Raw genomic sequence first — 21,027 nt, forward strand, 5'->3', positions numbered from 1 at the left:
CCACCCACAGCATCGCAAGTCATGTATTCATTGGCAAGGGCCCGTTTTGATATGATCTCATGCAGTGACTGTTGCCCTCATGCAAACTATCTCTGTGCACTGTGCACACTGTATGACTACAAGTACTTATGCGCAAGTTTACTGGGCCCATGGCATACTCACTCTTGGAAATGCCAGTGGCCCAGCGAGCGGGCTCAGCCGCAGGGGAGCTCTCACTACGGGCACCGCCTCGAATCGTTCTTTGTCAAAGGGCTTTAGAACCTCTGAGCAAGTACAACTTTCCCATTGCCGACCCTTCAGCATCCTTTGGCACGCGTCGGCAAAGGGACAAGTTACGACTTTCCCGAAAACAAACCTCCGTTTCACGCGAAGGGATCCCGAGCGCTGCCCGTCGTGTCTGGGCCTGTGACCATGATGTGGCCTGTTTAGGCAGGTCGGGTAGGTTAGACGCCGGAGAGAAAAAATCCCGCGCGTTCACGGACTTATGCAAGGCGCTGTAATACCAGGGCTCCCTTTACGATCTCCGCAAACTCCGCTGTCCCCCGCTCAGTCAAGTGTAGCTCAGCTGCGTGTGAGGCGTCGCTCCAAGTGCCGGCACGCAGCTCTACTACCTTCTCGGCTTGATGCTCTGGACCCATATCTACTACTGGTCTTCGGTGAATTGACGACGTACTTGTATCTGGTATTGCCCGGGGTACATGTCCGAAATCCCTCTGCATACCTTCGGACGAACCAGAAAGTCTAGGGCAGGCTATACTCCCCTCCATAACGGCGAACCCGGCGACGAGGTTCACGGCAACGGTACCAACGGTCTCGAACCCGACAATAGCAGCGGACGCACCATGCACGGGGTTGTGCGCGCGGCAGTCGCTTCCTCTGGATCTGTGAGCAGGAAGGGCCAGCGGCGCGAGAGGTATGCGGACGACCCGGAGGAAGAGGAGACTCTCCTTGGAGACGCGTCGCACGAGGATGGCGGGTTTCGAAATGATGAGCCTGAGGAGCAGATACGGGAGACCTCACAGGTATGTACTGTTAGAGCGTACGTCTCGCATTGCGCTATAGCTTTTGGGGCATCTGGATGTTCCCTGCTCCTGCGCCCGTGTTTCACAACCATTCGCTACTGATCATCTGAAACCCTAGCGGTCGACATCATCGCGGAGAGGCAAGTCCAGCGACAAGTCAAGAATAATACCGTTCAGACCTCCAGAGAAGCTGCAGGGCAAATACCCGCCAAATGTGGTCCGCAATCAGAAGTTCAACGTCTTCACATTCCTCCCGCTCGTCTTCTATGAACAGTTCAAGTTCTTCTTCAACCTCTACTTCCTTCTGGTTGCATTATCGCAGTTCATCCCAGCTCTCAAGATTGGTGCGTCTTGCACGTCCTGCACTCTTGAGTAAGTGATAAATTGTGAAGTGCAGGTTTCATTGTCACCTACATAGCTCCTCTCGCATTCGTGCTCACCGTGACCATGGGAAAGGAGGCGTATGATGACTACAAGCGTAATCAGCGCGACCGGGAAGCGAACTCGCAGAAGTACCTTGTGCTTGATCCCTCGGAATATTCTGAGTCGTCTCCGGAGGGTATTCCCTATACCCGTTCGGTGCCGTCCTCTAGCCTGCGCGTCGGAGACCTTGTCGTGCTAGAGAAGAACCAACGGGTACCTGCTGATCTTGTGCTCTTGCGGACCTCGGACAGCTCTGGTACTTGTTTCATCCGTACAGACCAGCTGGATGGTGAGACGGACTGGAAGCTGCGTGTGGCGGTACCTGCATGTCAGAAGCTCAGCAGCGACAGGGAACTGCTGACGGTGGACGCAGAGATATACGGTACGCATTGTCCCCGAGCGCATCACTAGCCAACGGACTCATCCGTTCGCAGCGGACGCGCCGATCAAGGATATTCATACGTTCATCGGGACGTTTACGATCAATTCCCCTCCATCTTTGCTCGAGGACGATGTCCCCATGGTTCAGGTCCCGACTGTGGAGCCCTTGACTGCGGAGAACATGCTTTGGTCTAACACTGTGCTTGCTGCCGGGTCTGCTGTCGGCTTCGTCATCTATACTGGCTCCGAGACTCGTGCTGTTATGAACACGAGCCATCCAGAGACGAAGGTTGGTCTCCTTGACGTCGAGATCAACAGACTTGCCAAGGTCAGCCATTCCATGCGAATCTATAATCCGTGCCTCACGCCCCGTAGATCCTTTGTGCCGTGACCTTCGCACTCTCTCTCGTCCTCGTTGCACTCAATGGCTTCAGAGGCCCATGGTACATCTATGTTTTCCGCTTTCTCATTCTTTTCTCTTCCATCATACCCATCAGGTACGTAATACTCCTGACATCATGCAAGTGCAAACTAATGCCGTTCCCGACAGTCTGCGCGTCAACTTGGATATGGGCAAGACGGTATATGCGCAACAGATCATGACTGACAACGAGATACCCAACACTATCGTGCGAACGAGCACGCTTCCAGAGGAACTGGGAAGGATAGAGTATCTACTTAGCGATAAAACTGGCACGCTGACGCAAAACGGTATGTTCGCCCTGCACATGTGCGCACAAGTAGTTGACTTGCTCTACGATAGAGATGGAGATGAAGAAGTTGCATATGGGCACTGTGTCCTATGGATACGACTCCATGGACGAAATTGCTCACCAGCTGGCAGTGGCTTTCGGTTCAGCTGATGAACATGGTGAGCTTAGTGGAGCGTTATAGTTCTCGTTCGTATCAGCACTCATCAGGGCATCGTCTCAGGCCATGGCCGACACCCTTCCTTGCAGACCGGCGTCCAATTAGCCACTAGGGGTCGTCGAGACATGTCCTCACGTGTGCATGACGTGGTCCTGAGTTTGGCGCTCTGCCACAACGTAAAGACGTGTCCCCCGTGATCTAGCGACCGTGTGCTGAATCATTGCTCCTCCAGGTTACTCCGGTGTACAATGACGACGGCACCGTCACCTACCAGGCGTCTTCTCCTGATGAGGTTGCCATTGTCAAATGGACGGAATCTGTCGGCCTCCGCCTGACCTTCCGAGACCGCACCCGCATCGAGCTCCAGACGCCGACCGGCGCGCGCATCTCCTTCGACGTGCTCGACATCTTCCCGTTCACATCCGAGTCGAAGCGCATGGGCATCATCGTCCGCGACGCGCAGACAGGGGACATCACGTTCCTTCAAAAGGGCGCCGACGTCGTCATGACTAAGATCGTGCAGCGCAACGACTGGCTCGAGGAGGAGTGTGCGAACATGGCGCGGGAAGGCCTGCGGACACTCGTCATGGCCCGCCGGAGGCTGAGTGACCAGTCATACAACCATTTCAAGGAGCAGCACCATTTGGCGAGCATCAAGCTCGAGGGCCGGAACGAGGCTATGGCTGCCATTGTTGCGGAGCTGCTTGAGCACGATCTTGAGCTGCTGGGCTTGACAGGTGTCGAGGACAAATTGCAAGACGAGGTTAAGTCGACGCTGGAGCTGCTGAGGAACGCCGGGATCAAGATCTGGATGTTGACTGGTGACAAAATCGAGACCGCGACCTGCATTGCGATCTCGACAAAGCTTGTGGCGCGTAACCAGTACATTCACCAGGTGGCGAAGCGTGAGTGTTTCAGACTCCGACCTTTGCGTGTGTATGCTAATATCCTCGCGCGTAGTCAAGACATCCGACCAAGTGCGCGACCAACTTGAGTTCCTCCAACAAAAGCTCGATTGCTGTCTCGTCATCGACGGCGAGTCGCTTCAACTGTGCCTCAACATGTTCAAGAATGAATTCGTCGAGATCGCGACCAAGCTTTCCGCAGTCGTCGCCTGCCGATGCTCTCCAACGCAGAAGGCGGACGTGGCCCGGCTCATCCGGAAACATACCAAGAAGCGTGTCTGCTGTATTGGCGATGGTGGTAACGACGTCAGCATGATCCAGGCGGCCGATGTTGGCAAGTAGTTCTATTGACTCTCCTGTCACATGTGTTCACGGTGTCGTAGGTGTCGGTATCGTGGGGAAGGAAGGGAAGCAAGCCTCGCTCGCTGCCGACTTTTCGGTCACGCAGTTCAGTTATCTCACCAAGCTTCTGCTCTGGCATGGCCGCAATTCCTACCGTCGCTCGGCGAAGCTCGCGCAATTCGTCATCCACCGTGGTCTCATCATCTCGGTCATGCAAGCCGTCTTCTCTTCCATCTTCTACTTCGCTCCGATCGCGTTGTACCAAGGCTGGCTCATGGTCGGATACGCGACTGCGTACACGATGGCGCCTGTATTCTCGCTTGTGCTCGATCGAGACGTCAACGAAGATCTCGCGCTACTGTACCCTGAGTTGTACAAGGAGCTTACTAAGGGCCGCGTCTTGTCGTACAAAACGTTCTTCATCTGGCTCATGATCAGTGTCTATCAAGGTAAGAATTCGAGGAAACAATGGCGAGCTGCGCAACGCTGATACGAAATCACAGGTGCTGCGATCATGATCATGTCCCTCGTCCTCTTCGAGAACGAATTCCTCAACATTGTTTCCATCTCATTCACTGCTCTGATTCTCAACGAGCTCATAATGGTCGCACTAGAAATCACGACATGGTATGTCTCCTACCCTCCACTGTGTAACTCCGAAGCTTACCTAATTATAGGCATATCTATATGGTGGTCTCAGAGATCGTAACACTCTTCATATACGCTATTAGCATGACATTCCTACCTGAATATTTCGGTGAGCCCCCTATTGCCTATACACGCGCTGCAAGTATACTGACCACCTTGCAGATCTAACCTTCGTCTTGTCGTCCCGGTTTGCTTGGAAGGTGGCGGTTATTGTGGCTATCAGTGCATTCCCACTGTACATTATCAAATTCATTCGTAGTAGAGTCGCGCCCGCCGCGTCGAGTAAGCTGTTGTAACTTACGCACTCATCAATTTATGGACACCGCACGCGATCTGCTTGGATTTCACTATTATTGATTGGATCTTGTCAGCGAGACATGACATGCTAAGGTCAGAATAAGAGACATTGCAGTATTGAACATTGGGAGATCGTGAGAACGAATGTCAAGATGCAAATAAAGACGGTGGGATGCTCGTACGTGCGTGGTGGGGAGGAGGCCTACTGTTCAACATTCAGCTACCGGTGTGGGGTGCAGTGGAAGGGTTATGGGGAGCAAAAGGTGCTCCGAAGAAGCCGGGAGTCGGATGCCAGTCAGGATTCGGCGGCGAACCCCATAGGTTCGTTCCGATTGGCCCAGGAGGTCCAGGTGCGGGTGCACGGGAAGGGAATCCGGAATGTGCACCAGGCGGCCCCCATGGTGATGACACTGATCCTCGAGGGCTCGTCGACGTCGCTGGGCCCCAGCCTTGGCCAACCGCTCCGGCAGGCACAGCCCGACGAGTAGCAGGAGTGCTCAGCACCTCGTCGTCATCCGCAAGCAGCGCAGCCGAGCCGAGGACACCCTTCGGGCTGGGAGATCGCCGAGTGGGCGATGTTGAGCCTGAGCCCGACGCATCGCCTGTTGGTCGTGCGATGGGAGCGATGGTAGGACGGGTGATAGGACCAGGGTCAGGTCCGGGAGTGCGGCCATTGGGGTGACCAGGAGCAAGGTTAAGCTGGGTGGGAGAAGCGAGGGGGTTCTGCACTGCACGGTTCGGAGGGGCGATTGGCGCAGGTGTCAATCCACGTCCGAAGCCATTGTCGAACGGATTCCCGTTTCCAAAGCCACGTGGGACGGCTGAAGGAGCTAGTGGCGGTGGAGGACCTGGAGGCATGGACGGCCCGGGGACCATGGATACACCACCTACAAACGGCCCTGGAGTGAATGGTACCCTCGGAGACAGCGCCGGAGGAATGACTCCTACGCCGCCGACGGACGGAGGGAAGACTGGCGTCAAAGGAGGTATATGCGGTGGCATCTGAGGAGCAATGGGCGTAGTAGGCTGCGACGCACCGACCATAGGCGCGCGGGGCTGGGGCGGCTGAGGACGGAGAGGTTGGAGGACAGGAGGCGTGGGGGCAGGAGGTTGCTGAGGCTTGTTAAGGATCTTCTTCTGCGAGGTAGGACGGCTGGGAGATGGCTGAGAGCCTGAGGGAACGGCGTTCCGCGGTGAGGTAGGTGCACGCGCGTTGTTCCTGGCCGCCGCTGCACGTTGCTGCTGCTGCTGCTGGATAGCGCGCTCGCGAGCCTCCCTTTCAGCCTTCTCCTTCTCGGCCTTCTCCCGCTCAGCCTTCTCCTTCTCCTCCTTCTCCTTAGCAAGGCGGCGTTCCCGCTCTTCCTTCTCCTGCTGCTCGCGTCGCGCCTTCTCTGCAGCACGCTCAGCAGCGAGCTTGGCCTCACGCTCTTCACGGGCTTTGCGTTCTCGCTCCTCCCGCTCCCTGCGCTCAGCCTTGGCCTTCTCCTCGCGTTCGCGCTTCTTCCGTTCGCGTTCGGCTTCGCGTTCTCGCTCCTCTGCAAGGCGCTTTCGACGCTCCTCCTCCTTGCGCGCCCTCTCCTCTTCTTGCGCCTTGCGTTGAGCTTCACGCTTGGCACGCTCCTCCTCACGACGTTTGCGTTGCTCCTCTTCGAGAGCGGCCTGCTTGGCGCGTTGAGCAGCCTCCTCAGCGGCCTTCTCAGCGGCTTTGGCAGCACGCTCTTCCTCTTTGGCTAGCTTCTGTTGTCTGCACACGACATCAGATGATGGCACGCGACAAGCTCGACATAGACACTAACCGCTTCTTGTCCTTCTTCTTCTGGTTCTGCGACTGCTTTCTGGCCTCGCGCTCCTTGCTGAGCTTGTCCTCATCCTCGAGCTCGCGGAGAAGCTGGAGCTGACGCTCCTGCGCGACCTTCTCGCGGTACGCCTGGAGCACGCGCTGCTCGAACATGCGTGCCGCAAAGATGGAGAACATTCGTTTCCCCTCTTCCATCTTCTGCTCCTCCGTCATGATCTACAACGAGATGCCGATGTAAATCGATCTTGAGGGACGACAGAAGGGAAGGTGCATACCTCCTCGTCCTCCTCATCGTCTTCATCATCCTCATCGTCTTCCTCATCGTCCTCATCGCCCTCGTCGTCCTCGTCCTCGCTGTCCTCCTCAATATCGACTGCCGCCTCCTCTTCCCGCTGCATCCGACGTTCGGCAAGCTGCTCCATCATCTCCAAGAACTTCTGTCCGTCATTCTTGAGGAGATCATCGGCGACCGTCAAGATGTTCCCTACTTCCGAGGAGTTAATATACATACGCTGTAGTGGTTCGCGAATGACGATACTTGCCGGTCACGGTGAGGTTGTTCCCAAAGTTACCGAGACCGTCGCGTCCGTTGACCTTGGTACCATTGACGGCTCGCCGGCGAGGCGCCGTGGGCCGCCGGTCTTGCTTCACCTCATCCTCGTCCTCGGGGTCCGCGTCGTCCTCCTCATCCTCCTCGTCCTCCTCTTCCTCTTCGTCCTCTTCCTCATCCTCGTACCCATCTTCATCCGGATAGTCATCGTCCCCGTCGTCCTCAAACTCGCTCTCCGCGTGCTTGACGGGCTTGCGCCCGTTGGCTATGAGGGCCTTGCCGCGGTGGGCGTCTGGAGGCTGAGGGCTGATGACGGCGCCGTTCTTGTCCAGCTCGACGCTGCCCGGAAACGGACCCGGCCCTTGAGGTGGAGGCAGCGTCCCGCCGGAGGAGATGTATCGCTGCTGGTAGTTCGCGTACTGTTCTAGCTCCTCGTAATAAGCATCGTACAGTACCTCGAGCTCCTCCTCAATAGCATTCCTTGTTTGCGTTGCGCGATCCGGGCGGCACACGACCGAATATTGCAGGTTCCAATGAATGGGCGATAGACACGACGAGGGAAGGGCAATCTCAGGAAAAATTTTCGGAGACGGAAGAAAGAACACGACGTACCGTTTGCGCCCGCACACCGCACAGCTACAGCTGTGTTTCTGCTGCTCCTTCATCTTCTTCAGGACGGCCTCCTTCTCAATTTTGACGAGGTTCCGGCGCTCCTCCTCACCCAGACCGAGCCAAAACTCTTTGATACGCTCGCGCTCCTCGGTGGTGCTCGTGGACCATATCTTGGAGTTTTTCTGCGGCTGCTGGCCAGAGGCTGGCGGTCTGGGCTTGTGTGGGGCGGAGGCGTTGGAGGATGGAGGCGATGGATGGTGATGGGTGTGATTGTGGCCGTACTGGTGCGAGGAGATCGGCGCCTTGGAGGCGGCGCGACGGGACGGGGGCGGGGGGTCCTGCGCGGGAGCAGGAGTGTATGCCATGGGCTTCTTGCCCGCCGCGCGAGACGACGGGGGCGGGTTTGTGGCTGCGGCGGGCGGAGGGCGTGCGGCGGGCATACGGTTCGTAGCAGAGACTGGCCGCCCGCCATTTGTCACCGCCCCGCCTTCGTCCTCTGACTCCGGCCGCTCCCCGGCCGGGTCCCCGGCAGACGCCCGCTCCTCTCCCTTTTTCTTCTTCTTCCTGTTCTTCTTCTTCGGCCCTCCGTACCCGTCCTCCGCCGCGGCCGCCGTGAGCCCCGCCGGCGGGCGGCCGAGCGGGTCCTCGAACGAGAGTGTGAAATGCGCCGCCGCCTGCGACCGCCGCTCCCCGCCGAGCTCGTCGTCGAGGTCGTCCACATCGTCCTCGCTGTAGTACTCATCCTCCCCGTACTCCTGCTCCTCCGGATACAGCACAACGTTCGCCGCCCCCAGCGTGCCCCCGTCCGCCTGCAGCGCGCCGTTCGCAGCCGCCGCCTGCTCCATCGCCAGCGCAAACTGTGGATCCGCAAAGATGGCAGGGTCGAAGGGCATCCCAGGGTATGCGCCCGGCGGGTACCGCCCTCCGCCGCCGTCCCTGTTCGCGCCTGAGTGCATCTGCTGTGCGATTGCGTACATCGCCTGCGTCTTCAGTGCAGAGTCCGCGTTACCAGCCGAGCTCAACTGAGAGTAAGTGTGCCGTACAAAGTTGCGCAGGTGATCCGGGAAGGATGCCCAGTACTCGTCGTTCACCAGCCCCCCCTCCGCCCCCTCCATGCTCCGCGCGAGATGATCCGCCGTGGCGAGCAGCTCCGCCTCCGCCGCTGTCGTCGGTTTCAGGTGCGCCGCGAGCGACGCCGACAAGGACGCCGTCGTCGACACGTGCACCGATGCTAACTCCGGCGACAGCCCCGTCCGCTGGCTCACCGTCCGGTGTGCGTGCAGGTGCGAGTGTGTGTGCGGATGCGAGTGTGCAGGGGACATTGGCTCGAGAGGCGGGAGCGCCGTCTCGTCGTCCTCGTCTTCTTCGTCCTCGTACTCATCTGCGTCGTACGATCCAGGCACCTGTGCGTTGCGTTCGACGCCCTTCCCTTTGCCTTTCTTCTTCTTTTTGTTCTTCTTGCCGTTCGTGCTCGGTGCCGCAGGTGCAGGGGCTGGAGGAGTCGCCGGTCGGGTCACCCGAGCAGGTGGTGGTCGAGCTGCGGACCTCTTAGCTTTTGCCGTAGTCATTCCAGATGGAGAGCAATAGATATCGTCGTCAGCCTAGAATGAGAAAGAAGCAGAGCCGTCGTCGCGACTTTGAGGAAATGCGAGATCTGGAGAGGGGGAATGCATGAAGGCTAGAGGACTGTACTGACTCCGGTTCTGGAGGTGCCTGGACGATTGGAAAACTACAGTGACCGCATAAAATAGCGCACCACGTGCGATAAGCGCCCGAAGGGGGCGACAGAATTGCGGCTCTCCTGCGTTACCGAGGCCACAGGGTGGCACAAGAATTGGGAGATGGGTAGATAGAAAGCTGAAGGTCGTAGATATGTAGGGTGGTAGTATCAGCGTGATTGCTTGGGGAGGTATAGTGATAGGAAGTGCGCAGAGTCTGTTTTTTGGAGGAATATCATAGTAAAATAGCAGAAAAATGACCTTCCATTCAGTTGAGACAGAATTTCGCGATCATACACAATACATACCCCTGTACAAAATGCATAGGCATCTATAAGCTTGGGTCAACATGGCACTGACCGAGAAGGGTGGGAACCCAACAATACAATCAGCGCTAAAATGAGCGATTGGAACCTTCCCTCACATTGCAAACAGACTTGAGTAAGGAGAGATCTATTTAGCAGATATGCATACTATCCCTCAAGGGGTTTTGCAAAATCTGCGAGTTTTGCAAAACCCCAAGCTCTCCCTCCCCTCCTCATGCATCGCTCTGATATTTCAAACACATAATACTACACCCATTTTGATATCATCTGGCAACTTTTTGGAGCCAAATGAGCCGGAGGACGCCTTTGCGAGCAGGAGACATTTAGTTACACCTCTAAGCGAGTTGACGCCCAACTTGATATACAGTTCTCTCTTTGTCTCTCGCTGTGAAAGCTCAAATATCTTTCTGGATGAATGTCTGGGTGTATTTTGAATACAAAAATCACCCCCGATAGCTCCGAGGATGGGTAGACATCCTAGGGAAGCCGTTTCTTTCAGGCGCTTATGGGTTTTGCAAAACCCCTTTCATGTAGGTGCTCGGAACATGGCATCCCCATAGCTCGCGTTCAGCTCCACAGAATCTTACGAAAATTGGAGGACATATGATAGATGTCAGTCTCAACAATGCCTGAAGTTTGTGGAATACATAGATCACTGTTGCTGGAGAGGCAGGTGCCATCATTCCTGGCGTTGCAGAACCCCTTGAGGGATAGTAGAGGTTTCTACGTACTTCACATACAGTGATATTGATGGTAGCACGTTGTGATGTGGCTGAGCGATATGCAACTCTGTCATCAGGGTACTTGAAGCACATTCTGAGCGTCTGAATACCACGGCTCTCCCTATCGTGCTTATTAGCGGAAGACCATTATACTCATGTGATATGTAGCCTACCATTCCTAGTGTATTATATGTCAATTCCGCCCTAGCCCGATGCAATGGTATGATTCCATAGGTCTGCCATCATTTTGCCCCCAAAAACAGGCTCTGCGCACTTCCTATCACTATACCTCCCCAAGCAATCACGCTGATACTACCACCCTACATATCTACGACCTTCAGCTTTCTATCTACCCATCTCCCAATTCTTGTGCCACCCTGTGGCCTCGGTAACGCAGGAGAGCCACAATTCTGTCGCCTCCTTCGGGCGCTTATCGCACGTGGTGCGCTATCTTATGCGGTCACTGTATCATAATGGGTTATCGAAACTATTTCAATATTCACAAGTGATCACGTGTGCTCTGTGATTAGGGCGTAACGGCGAGCGCACCCTTGGACATCGACCTCGACGACGCAACATAAGTCGTCGTCCGCAGGGCAACGTCAGCATGCGCAGCACTGTGTCAAAGAAGCTAAAAGAAGCTTGTGCGATCGCTTGCCGGTGGACTCGTGGCCCCAGAGCGTGCGAGTGAGCCCATGGCATGCCCGAGGTGGATCCGTGCAAGTTCATTAGCATGTTGTGCAGTACGAGCGTGCGTGCGTGCGCTCCTTGTTCGCAATGACTCGATACCTAGTGATCCAGCAATAGACTCGAAGCCACGGGGCTGTATATGGAATTGAAGCACGCACCGCCCATTACGAGGTGGATTATTGGGAGCTGCCAAATCGACGTGTAGGTCTAAAAACTATCCTCATGAGATCATTGCCAAGTATCTTCGCGATGGCATGCCTTTCATACCCCTCGAGTTCATCTTCCAGTGCTATGCGGCTCGACATCTCAATCTCGCAAGAGAGCTAACGAGAAACTCGAGGCCCCTATGGTCGAGCACTCGGTACGAACGGACCTTTCCAATCGCGATCGGAGGGTAGCGACTGTTGAGTTGTGCATATTCATTGTAACGGCGTAGCAAACAGATTTACTAGGCGAAGACGTACCCGAGTCGGAGAGAAGACTCACCCGGTGGTGGAGTATTGGCTCGTGAGCGGATCAATTGTAAGTATACTGCGATCTTGACATCCTCTACTTATGAGATAGTTGACCTTTCGTTGCGTTACATGACGCTGACATACAGACGGGCTCACGCGTGGGTTACCATTTTTGACAGGCACAAGCACTCGTCTCATCAACGGCGACGAAGCATATCTGGCGGTATGTTCTCCGATGAGCAACTCTACTGCCTGGCTGTTACTGGCTTTAGAGTTAGATAGAAGATGTCATCAGTATAGGAAGTCTGATTTGCAGATGCGGACTCGGGTCTGCCAATGCGGGACATCGCAAGGTAGCTCCCGCGGTCCGAGACATGGAAAGGCTTGCTGCCCACAACAAGACCGACTGCCAAGGACGAATAGCGCGCGTTTCCTCGATTCCTGTCACCAGATGACACTGAAGATTGCTTGAATAAGCCTGAAGTTGGGGAGCGTGTAGAGGCATGAGACTTACCGAGAATTGCTCTCGCTATCCGTGCACGACAAGAGACGACAAGCCGTCCTTGCACTTGCAGGAACTTTGATACATAGACATGTGATGCGGACTTTGCCAATCCGACTGGTTAAAGTGACGCACTGACTACGTAGAACAATAACTTGATATCTGTCCCGCAACTCTGCGCATCTGTCGGGGAGGAGCCCCGGGCGCTGCTCCGGCGCCTGCATCACACCTCGCAGCTGTCACCTGGGCGGTGAGCAATCGACCGAAGTGGCTCAGAAGACTGCGCAGTATACGAGCGATGTAACAGCGAGAATGGCTTGAGTTGTAGCTGGGACCGCAGTTCCTATGTTGACGGTGGCCATATCATATGGCAGCGACGGAGCCTTCAAGTAAATGACGCAGGGCTCGCTGAATGGGCTTGGCAGCAGTGCCTCCGAGGTTCCTGATCAGGATTATATATGAAGCTGCCAAATGTGGTTGCTGTTAGATCGAGATCTGACGGGCTTCCTTCACCGAGCGAGAAACATTATTAAGTTGACGAGGTCTGTCCATGTTCTATCCGACGCAGATGTAGTTCCTCAGAAATCGTCTCGACATACGGTAGACACTGCAACCTGTCGTGGAAGCATCTGAGATGCAAGGAAAGGGAGAGGATGAGGGGACTATGATAGCTGTACACTGTGTTGATCCCGCTTAGGAGATGTTCACATATATGTAGTGACAACGTTGCTATCCGCGTTCCTTATTGCAATCAGCAACGCGTGTTCCGTAACTAGTCTATATTATAAAGCAAGTCGTCAGCCCTTTCTCGTCCATCTTTCCTTCTCTCTCTCCGCCTCAGGGCACTCCATATACCCGTGCAGTGCATGGCCAACATGTACTATCCACTCCTTGCGCTCTCTTCATGTCTCCTCGTCTCTGTCGCCCGCGCTGATGTCACAATCTACGGCCTCTTTGGCCAGACGACCGCCGCCCCCGTCCAGCAGGGCGCAAGCAGCACCTCTGCGCCCTCTACGACCTTCATAACAGTGCCCGGACCCCCATCTTACACCGGACTGGCAGCCTATAACCCCGTCTACTGGGAACCTCCCGCTATCCCGAACCCTCCGCCGCCAAACACGTTCGCGATCGGTGTGCCCACCGACCAGAACCTGATGACGGGCATTTCTATCCCCCAAGCAGGCACCTTCTTCGGCTTCTCAATCGAAATGTCCGTGGCCAACCAGCTCAGTGAGTTGTTTGCTGCTTGATTGTCCTCTTTTGCGGTTTTTGTGGATGCGGAGAGGTACGGAGGAGTGTGGGTGGTGTTGTAGCAGCAGGGCCCCTCTTTGCCTCAAATCTTGCCGTCTTCCCCGTTTCCTGTCCCGACGGCGACCAGATAAGGAGGGCTATATCGACTCCTGTGGTGTTGTTCGGTCATCCAGGCTCGCACATACGGCTGCAGTGTGCACAGGAAATTCTGTCTGGATCATGATTAGCCAGCGGGTTGAGAGAGCACCTGCTGCAGGTGTGCTAGATGGTGTTGTAGTCTGGGATACGATGAAAAGACTTGCGGCGCGCGGCATTTCTGCACCTATATGCAGCCTAGAAACCTCCTCAAGGGCAGTTACCGGCGGAGTACTCGCGCGCAAGCTGTCGCGCCGTCTTTGTCCTGAAGCGACGTGACACAGTCTCGTAAGTAGACGACCCAAAACCCGCTCCATGGGACAATGAACCAGAGAGCGCACAGGACGGCGGTTGAACCCGCTCATAAACCTGTTAAACATGGCTACAGATACAAAAGCCTTGTCTAGCTTTTGTCCCATTCCGACACGCTACCGCTACCTAGAGGATCTCTCTAGTGTTTTCGCCGAAGCATGCCCCAGCTCGAGCATCTACCATGAAGGATGGAACGAAGGGTCGTCTTAACCACCTCCAGTTGTGTTGTGCGCTCAATGCTTCTTGTTATGTGTTGCCTATTTGCGGTATTGTGTGGCTAATCATACTTGACGCGTGCCTACCGCAGTCGGAACAAGCTCGTGAGTACACGGCAGCAGTTCTCCACAAAAATAGATCTGATTGACTCTTGTCATTGCAGGAAAAACCTCAATGTGCCGTTCCTCAATTACATGAGCATTATCGCCGAAAAGGCAGGTAGCGTTCATATCCGCGTCGGCGGTAACACACAGGAGACAGCATTCGTTGTCGATTCGCTTGCGGACGGCAAGATGATCGAGAAGGATAAGGAGGATGCCTCTAACCCGGTGCGCTTCGTTTAGTGTTCTCGGCTGTGTAGGTCCAACTGACTTTTGACAACGCAGACGGCAACCCCCGTCCTCGCGCTCACCCCAGATTTGCTGTACATGCTCGCGAATGTCTCTTCCCTGGTAAACATCAACTGGTATCTTGGTAAGCTATTCCGCTCTATTCTCGCGCGGATCATCGGGACGATACCATCCCGTTACAGGTATCCCGTTCAACGACACAGCGAACTGGCGCTTCCAGATCGCCGAGCTCGGCGAAGCCATCCTCGGGGACAGGCTGCTCGGCTTCCAAGCGGCGAACGAGCCCGACCTCTACGGTCAGCACGGACACCGTCCCCTGACCTACAGCCCGTTCGACTTCTTTGGCGAGTATGCGCTGTTCACCCAGGCGTGGCAGGCCGACGGGAATGTGCCCGTCAAGAACAAGATCATCGCGCCGAGTACGTCGTACGCGGTGTGGTCGCCCGAGCAGGTGTGGGATACGGGCTTCGTCGAGGCGTACGGGCAGTACCTGTCGCACCTCGCCGTCGAGCACTACCCGGCGGACAACTGCGCGGTGATCTTCCCGAACCCGCAGAACCCGCCGCGAGACCCGCTGCAGGTGCTGCCGACGTACCTGACGCACCAGGCGGGGCTGGACTTCGTGCAGCCGTACCTGAACTCGACCGCGCTCGCGCAGCAGTGGGGCAAGCCGTTCCTGCTGTTCGAGACGAACACGGCGTCGTGCGGCGGGTTCCCAGGCATCTCGGACGCGTTCACGTCCGCGCTGTGGGGCATCGACCACGCGCTGCAGCTCGCGAACTCGAACTTCTCCGGCGCGCTCTTCCACTTCGGTGGGCAGAACGTATCGTACAACCCATTCACGGCCGCGCCGACGAACGAGTCCGCGCTGCACGGGTGGACGACGGGCCCGCTGTTCTACTCGGCCGTGTTCGTCGCGGAGGTGATGGGCAAGAGCAACACGACGCGGATCAAGGACATGGGCGCGAACAACGGCAACGGGCAGACGCCCGCGTACGCCGTCTTCGAGAACGGGCAGTTCTCCAAGATGGCGATGATCAACTACATGACGGACCCGTCGGGCGCCAACGACTACACGGCGACGATCTACGTCGGAGGCTCGGGGTGGAACGAGCCGAACGGGGTGCCTGCGTCGGTGCAGGTCAAGTACCTCCTCGCGCCTTCGACGTCGGAGAAGGACAACATCACCTGGGCTGGGCAGGTATGTGTCCTCGCTGGTGCCACAGCGAGAGTCGAGCTGACGTGAACAGACACTCGGGGGGCGGTTCGCGTCGGACGGCCGCTGGAAGGGCGAGGAGAACATTCAGACAGTGCCGTGCGACCAGAACGCGAACAGCTGCACGGTGAAGGTGCCCGCGCCCGGCGCGGCGATCGTGTACTTCTCGCAGGACGCGCAGGCGGCGATCGCAGGCGAGAGCTACTCGACGTACCCGACGACGGTGCTCACCAAGACGAAGAACACGGTCACGATCGACCCGTCGGTGCTCGCGACGAGCAACGGTGACAGCGGGAAGAGCCGGCTGAACAACATGGGCGGGACGAGCCAGGGCGGGACGAACGGCGCGGCGGGGGCGGTCGCCCCGGGTGTTGCTGCGTTGTTCAGTGCGCTCGCAGGCGTGGCGGTCTTCTTCCGGGTGACGATCCGGTGAGAACCTGTGTGGCTCGCCGGGAGTGTCAGTGGTGGGATGGAATGTGGTTTTCCGCTCTCTGCGCGGATGTGACTGCCTGGCAGTCTTCACGGACTCGACGGGGGACGCGGGCACGGGGAGGTAATGTGTGTGGCCATGTGGGACGCTCGTAGGTTCGCGCGGCGCGTGTCGTCCACTCGCGGGTGTCGTTCGTTCGTCCATCCGTCTGTAACCTAACTATCGGGACTCGTTAATGTACACCCTAACAGCGTCTGCTGCCGCTGCTGAGTTTGTTTTAGGTGCGTACCTTGTGTCCGTCTTTCTATAGCTATCAGCTCACTGATCTGGCAGCGTTGTACAGGAATACACTATTCCGTTCTTTGACCGCTTTCTTGACCGCAAGAACCACGCTTGAAGCTATTCATGGCCTGTCTGCGGAGGTACACCGGGATGGACGTGGGGCGTGGGCGAGCGTGTACAGAGCACGTCCGTGCCCTATGTAGGGGGGCGACATGGGTGATTGACTTCGAGGTACATATCCGGACGGTGCGTTTTTAGAGACTCTATTTTCGACCTCAGCGCGCGCACAGGAATACATGGGACAGGTTCCGGCATCCCGCACTCGCGGCCGTCGTCTTGACGCCTCCGCCCGTTTCTCAGGCACGGACACCGGGCTTTTACCGGCAAACGCGCCATGGATGCTCGACTCCCAGTTGCGCGAGAGCGGGAGATGGTGCTTGTGCCTCGGGGGCGCAGCAGCCGACGCAACGGACAAGGGCGCGAGAATGTTCGCGCGGGATGTGCGCAGTTAGATCGGCCGTCCCGGCGCGCGCTCCTGCCGGATATGGGAGCAAGGCCGGCCGAGGGTGGTGTGGGACGGATGGCGATTGGCCACGGGGGCGCTATTCTTAGGGAATGGCAGGCTAGACAGTGCCCGGATCCGTTGTTCGCTGCAGGCTGCGGGACGGATTCGGTGCATTTCGTCTGTCACGTCGACGTCTCGCTCCCTTGCGACTGCAGCCCTTCTCCTCCCGTCGCTCTTTTCTCCTCCCATCTACCTCCGCCCTCCTTGTCCCCTCTCCCCATCGGGTCGTCGCTCTGGCTTTCTCGCTCTGTGTCCACAGCTAGTCCTGCTATACTGCTGATTGCTCTGTCTTTCCTTCCTGCTCGTGCTCTAGCGCTGCTCAGACTGCTGCCCAAGCTGCAGCCATGCTCAAACCCTCACTCTTTTTGCTCTCCCTCGCTAGCATTTGGACATACCCACATCATGCCGCCGCAGTGACCATCTACGGCCAGGAAGGCGTCACTGCCGTCTCTGGCGCAGCGACAGAGACGGGCGCTGCCGCCGCCGCGACCGCCACCGACTGGCTCTCTGCACTGGCGGCCTTCAACAACGTCACCCTCACCGCTCCCGCGCTACCGACCTCCATGCCCTCGACTGCGTTCACGATTCCGGTCATGAACAACGCCCAGGACGTGCAAGGGCTCTCGATCCAGCAGGGCGCCGACTTTTTCGGGTTCTCGATCGAAATGTCGGTCGTCACCCAAGTCAGTGAGTACCGCGCTGTTTGAGGTCGTGTATGCCTCTTTGTGTGATGAACGGGAGATCTGACGGGAGATCTGCTTGCGCTTGGCTCTGGGGTTCAGTCGGCAAGAACGCGTATGTCGTTTTTCCAAGCGTCTTGGCAATCAGAGTTCGTGTGGCTCAGCTGACGTGGATGCACAGGTCCTTCATCCAAGTGCCTTTCCTCAACCTGCTCGCGACCGTCGCCGACAGGGCCGGGCGTGTTCGTATACGTGTCGGTGGTAATACCCAGGAGACGGCGACGCTCGTGGACAGCCTGCCAGACAACGAGATGATCGCGAAGGACAAGACGGACGCGACTAACCCGGTGCGTTGCTCTTCTGTTCGCGAAGATCGCTGTGGATCCGCGGGTATGTGCTGGGCCATTTTGGCTGCAGCGTGTGTACATGCAGTAGCTGCCCTGCTTCGGGTTGCGTGCTTCCATGGCAGCTATGTTCTCAAATTATACTGCGGTCCTTTTCACGATTGGGGAAGACGATTCCCGTGGTTTATGCGTAATCCTGGGCTTCATCATGACCACAAAATATGGCAGCCTTATGGATGTAATTCAGGATGCTCCAGACCTTAAGTTATCGATGTTTGCTCGGAGGCGAGTTTAGCGCCTGCGACTTCATGACGTCGTCATAATCGACGCCACGCGCAGTAGCCACCGATGATCTCAGATCGCTCCTTGCGAGCATACTACTGTCGGCCTTGGCGCAGGTTGGTATGTTGATCTTGGCAGAGCTGTATCTTGGCTTTGTTCAAGCTTGCTGTTATGGGACATTGTGGTGGTTATCTGCGACACAGCGTTACCGGAGACTGTAGCCATCAGCTCGCTAATCCCACCTCGTTGCCAGACGGACACCCCCGTACTCGATTTCACGGCGGAAATGATATACCTCCTAGCCAACGTCTCATCACTAGTCAACGCGAAATGGTACCTCGGTATTCCGTTCAACGATACCTCAAACCTCCGTCTCCAGATCGCCGAAGCCGCAGAGGCCATCCTTGGGGACAACGTCCTAGCCTTCCAGGTCGGCAACGAACCTGACCTCTACGTAGCGTGAGTACATCGCATCGTCAAACCTCAAAGCTTCGCGCGCCCTCAACTGACCGGCGACACGCATAGCCACGGCCACCGGCCATCAGGCTACAACCAGACGAGCTACTTCGACGAATTCGGCATCGTCGTGAACGCGATCAGCAACAACGCGAACATCCCCACCCGCGGTAACCTCGTCGCACCGTCCCTGCAGGGCACGTGGACGCTTGAGTCCGTGTTCGACACCGGCTTCCTCACCTCATACGGCTCCGCGGTCAGCATCCTGTCCGTCGAGCAGTACCCGGACAACAACTGCGCCGCGGCGTTCCCGGACGCGGGCTTCGGGACCCCCGTGAACCCGCAGGACGTGTTCGCGAACTACCTGACGCACAACGCGGGCAAGAATCTTATTGCGCAGTACCTGAGCGCGGTCCCGACCGCGCAGCAGATGGGGAAGCAGTTCATGATGTTCGAGACGAACACCGCGTCGTGCGGCGGGTTCCCGGGCGTGAGCGATAGCTTTGGCTCTGCGCTGTGGGCGGTGGATTATGGGCTGCAGATGGCGTATAGTAACTTTACGGGCGCGTTGCTGCATATCGGTGGGCAGGACGTGTCGTACAACGTGAGTGCCATTCATGCTGCATTTCTATCGATCGGTGGCTCACGAACGATCTTCGCAGCCCTTCACCCCACCCCCGACGAACCTCTCGACGACGCACGGGTGGACAGTCGGCCCGATCTTCTACTCAACGCTCGTCCTCGCCGAGGCGCTGGGCACGACGAACACGTCGCAGGTGCTCGACCTCAACGCGAACAGCGGCTCGGACCAGACGCCCGCGTACGCGATCTACGAGAACGGCGCGCTCGCGCGCATGGTGCTCGTCAACTTCATGACGGAGCAGGACGGACAGGGCGCGTACACCGCCACGATCTCTGTCGGCGGCGGCCAGACGGGCGAGGGGAACGGCACGCCGAGTCAGGTCAAGGTCAAGTACCTCACGGCGCCCAGCGTCGCGGAGAAGGACAACGTTACGTGGGCGAACCAGGTGCGTCTCGACCGGTGTCTCTGTTTTCGTTCGGTTCTGCGTGCTGACGTTGTGGTGCTTCGCAGACTTATGGAGGGCGCTTCGAGTGCGACGGCCGCCTCTCGGGCACGGAGGTCATCCAGACCATCACGTGCGACACGAACGCCAACACGTGCGACATCCCCGTGCCCGCGCCGGGCGTCGCGCTCGTCTTCATCTCCTCGGGCGCGCAGGGCGAGACGGACCCGTCGACGACGGAGACGTACGCGACGACGGCGCTCACGAAGACGGCAAACACGGTGAGCATCGACCCGAGCGTGCTCGCGACGTCGAACGGGATGAGCGCGAAGGACCGCGGGCTGTCGAGCACGAGCCAGGGGAGCAGCGACGCGGCGCGGACCGCGGGCGCTGTTCCTGGGCTGGTGGCGTTGCTCGCCTTTGTCCTTGGGGCTTGTGCGGTCTCGGGGGCGCTGAGGAGGTGATCGATACCATGATCAGAGGCGAGGATCTCGTGTTGGACTGTATATAAAACATCGTTACCCGGCGGCGGACGCTTGCTTGACCTGCGCAGGACAGTTCTTGTGTAGACGGTAGTATGTTGCTTTACTAATTGAGCTCCTCGTTCGACTGCTATTCCCTGGCGCTGGGGCGGGTGTCCGTTGCGTGCTCGGGCTTCCGGTGCTGGCGGAGGTGGGTGCTCGCCAATTTGTGCCTTCGGCACTGACTGGTTGAAATATTATCTTGGATGATACGTTTGTACCGGTAAGTGCATTTGCTTGCCCAGCCCCGAGGTACCCAAGCTCATTGCGAATTCGCAGGAGAGTTTGCGCGCGATCATCGCGGCCGCCTGACGCCAGGGTCTACGGAGGCACTTCAGCGGGGAGTCATGCGCACCCAGAGCATCGGGCGTGGTCGCTCCGCCCGCTATTAGGTTGCATGCTACTTTTCAGGTGCGTTGGCCGTCTATACTGCTTTCTGTACAGAACTCTTTGGTTGTGCCGACCATGCCGTGTGTCAGTTCATCAAGCGTTGTTTGCTTCGCTCACCGCCTCAGCTAGCGCGCTTTTGTATATCGGACCATCGTCTTGATATGACGTCTGTCGAGCTTCATCCGTCTGTTCAAAAGAAAATATCTCATGGCAACAGCTGCGGCCACGACATCTCACATGTCGACCGTATCGTCCCATACGGTGGAGATACTGGGTTTTGTTCGGAGATCACGGTGGATGTATATTTGTTA

The 21,027-nt window shown here is 57.2% G+C and overlaps 4 protein-coding genes across 4 annotated transcripts; 3 read left to right on the forward strand and 1 right to left on the reverse strand.

Annotated features, from left to right (window-relative positions):
* Positions 1–549: 549 nt before the first annotated feature.
* On the forward strand, positions 550–4,888 carry DICSQDRAFT_181552 (aminophospholipid-transporting P-type ATPase; the record flags this gene model as incomplete). The annotated part of the gene is made up of 14 exons (XM_007367107.1): positions 550–1,022; positions 1,141–1,366; positions 1,420–1,827; positions 1,880–2,154; positions 2,202–2,323; positions 2,377–2,537; positions 2,590–2,697; positions 2,760–2,872; positions 2,929–3,601; positions 3,657–3,935; positions 3,985–4,392; positions 4,447–4,570; positions 4,621–4,700; positions 4,754–4,888. Exons 1-14 carry the CDS (start codon positions 699–701, stop codon positions 4,885–4,887), a joined length of 3,435 nt encoding a protein of 1,144 aa, XP_007367169.1. The 5' UTR covers positions 550–698.
* Positions 4,889–5,104: 216 nt separating this feature from the next.
* DICSQDRAFT_127911 (uncharacterized protein) lies at positions 5,105–9,416 on the reverse strand (the record flags this gene model as incomplete). Its single annotated transcript, XM_007367108.1, has 5 exons — positions 5,105–6,632; positions 6,685–6,902; positions 6,962–7,170; positions 7,220–7,716; positions 7,849–9,416. The coding sequence occupies 5 exons, from the start codon at positions 9,414–9,416 to the stop codon at positions 5,105–5,107; spliced, it is 4,020 nt and encodes a 1,339-aa protein (XP_007367170.1).
* A 3,696-nt stretch (positions 9,417–13,112) lies between these two features.
* DICSQDRAFT_137834 (uncharacterized protein) lies at positions 13,113–16,542 on the forward strand. The gene is made up of 6 exons (XM_007367109.1): positions 13,113–14,279; positions 14,339–14,504; positions 14,562–14,649; positions 14,708–15,726; positions 15,776–16,452; positions 16,515–16,542. The coding sequence occupies exons 2-5, from the start codon at positions 14,370–14,372 to the stop codon at positions 16,172–16,174; spliced, it is 1,641 nt and encodes a 546-aa protein (XP_007367171.1). The 5' UTR covers positions 13,113–14,279; positions 14,339–14,369; the 3' UTR covers positions 16,175–16,452; positions 16,515–16,542.
* A 682-nt stretch (positions 16,543–17,224) lies between these two features.
* On the forward strand, positions 17,225–20,681 carry DICSQDRAFT_137837 (uncharacterized protein). The gene is made up of 6 exons (XM_007367110.1): positions 17,225–17,813; positions 17,880–18,045; positions 18,578–18,783; positions 18,850–19,384; positions 19,443–19,808; positions 19,874–20,681. Exons 1-6 carry the CDS (start codon positions 17,734–17,736, stop codon positions 20,267–20,269), a joined length of 1,749 nt encoding a protein of 582 aa, XP_007367172.1. The 5' UTR covers positions 17,225–17,733; the 3' UTR covers positions 20,270–20,681.
* Positions 20,682–21,027: the final 346 nt, after the last annotated feature.

The sequence above is a fragment of the Dichomitus squalens genome, assembly GCF_000275845.1.
Source record: "Dichomitus squalens LYAD-421 SS1 unplaced genomic scaffold DICSQscaffold_22, whole genome shotgun sequence".
NCBI lineage: Eukaryota > Fungi > Basidiomycota > Agaricomycetes > Polyporales > Polyporaceae > Dichomitus > Dichomitus squalens.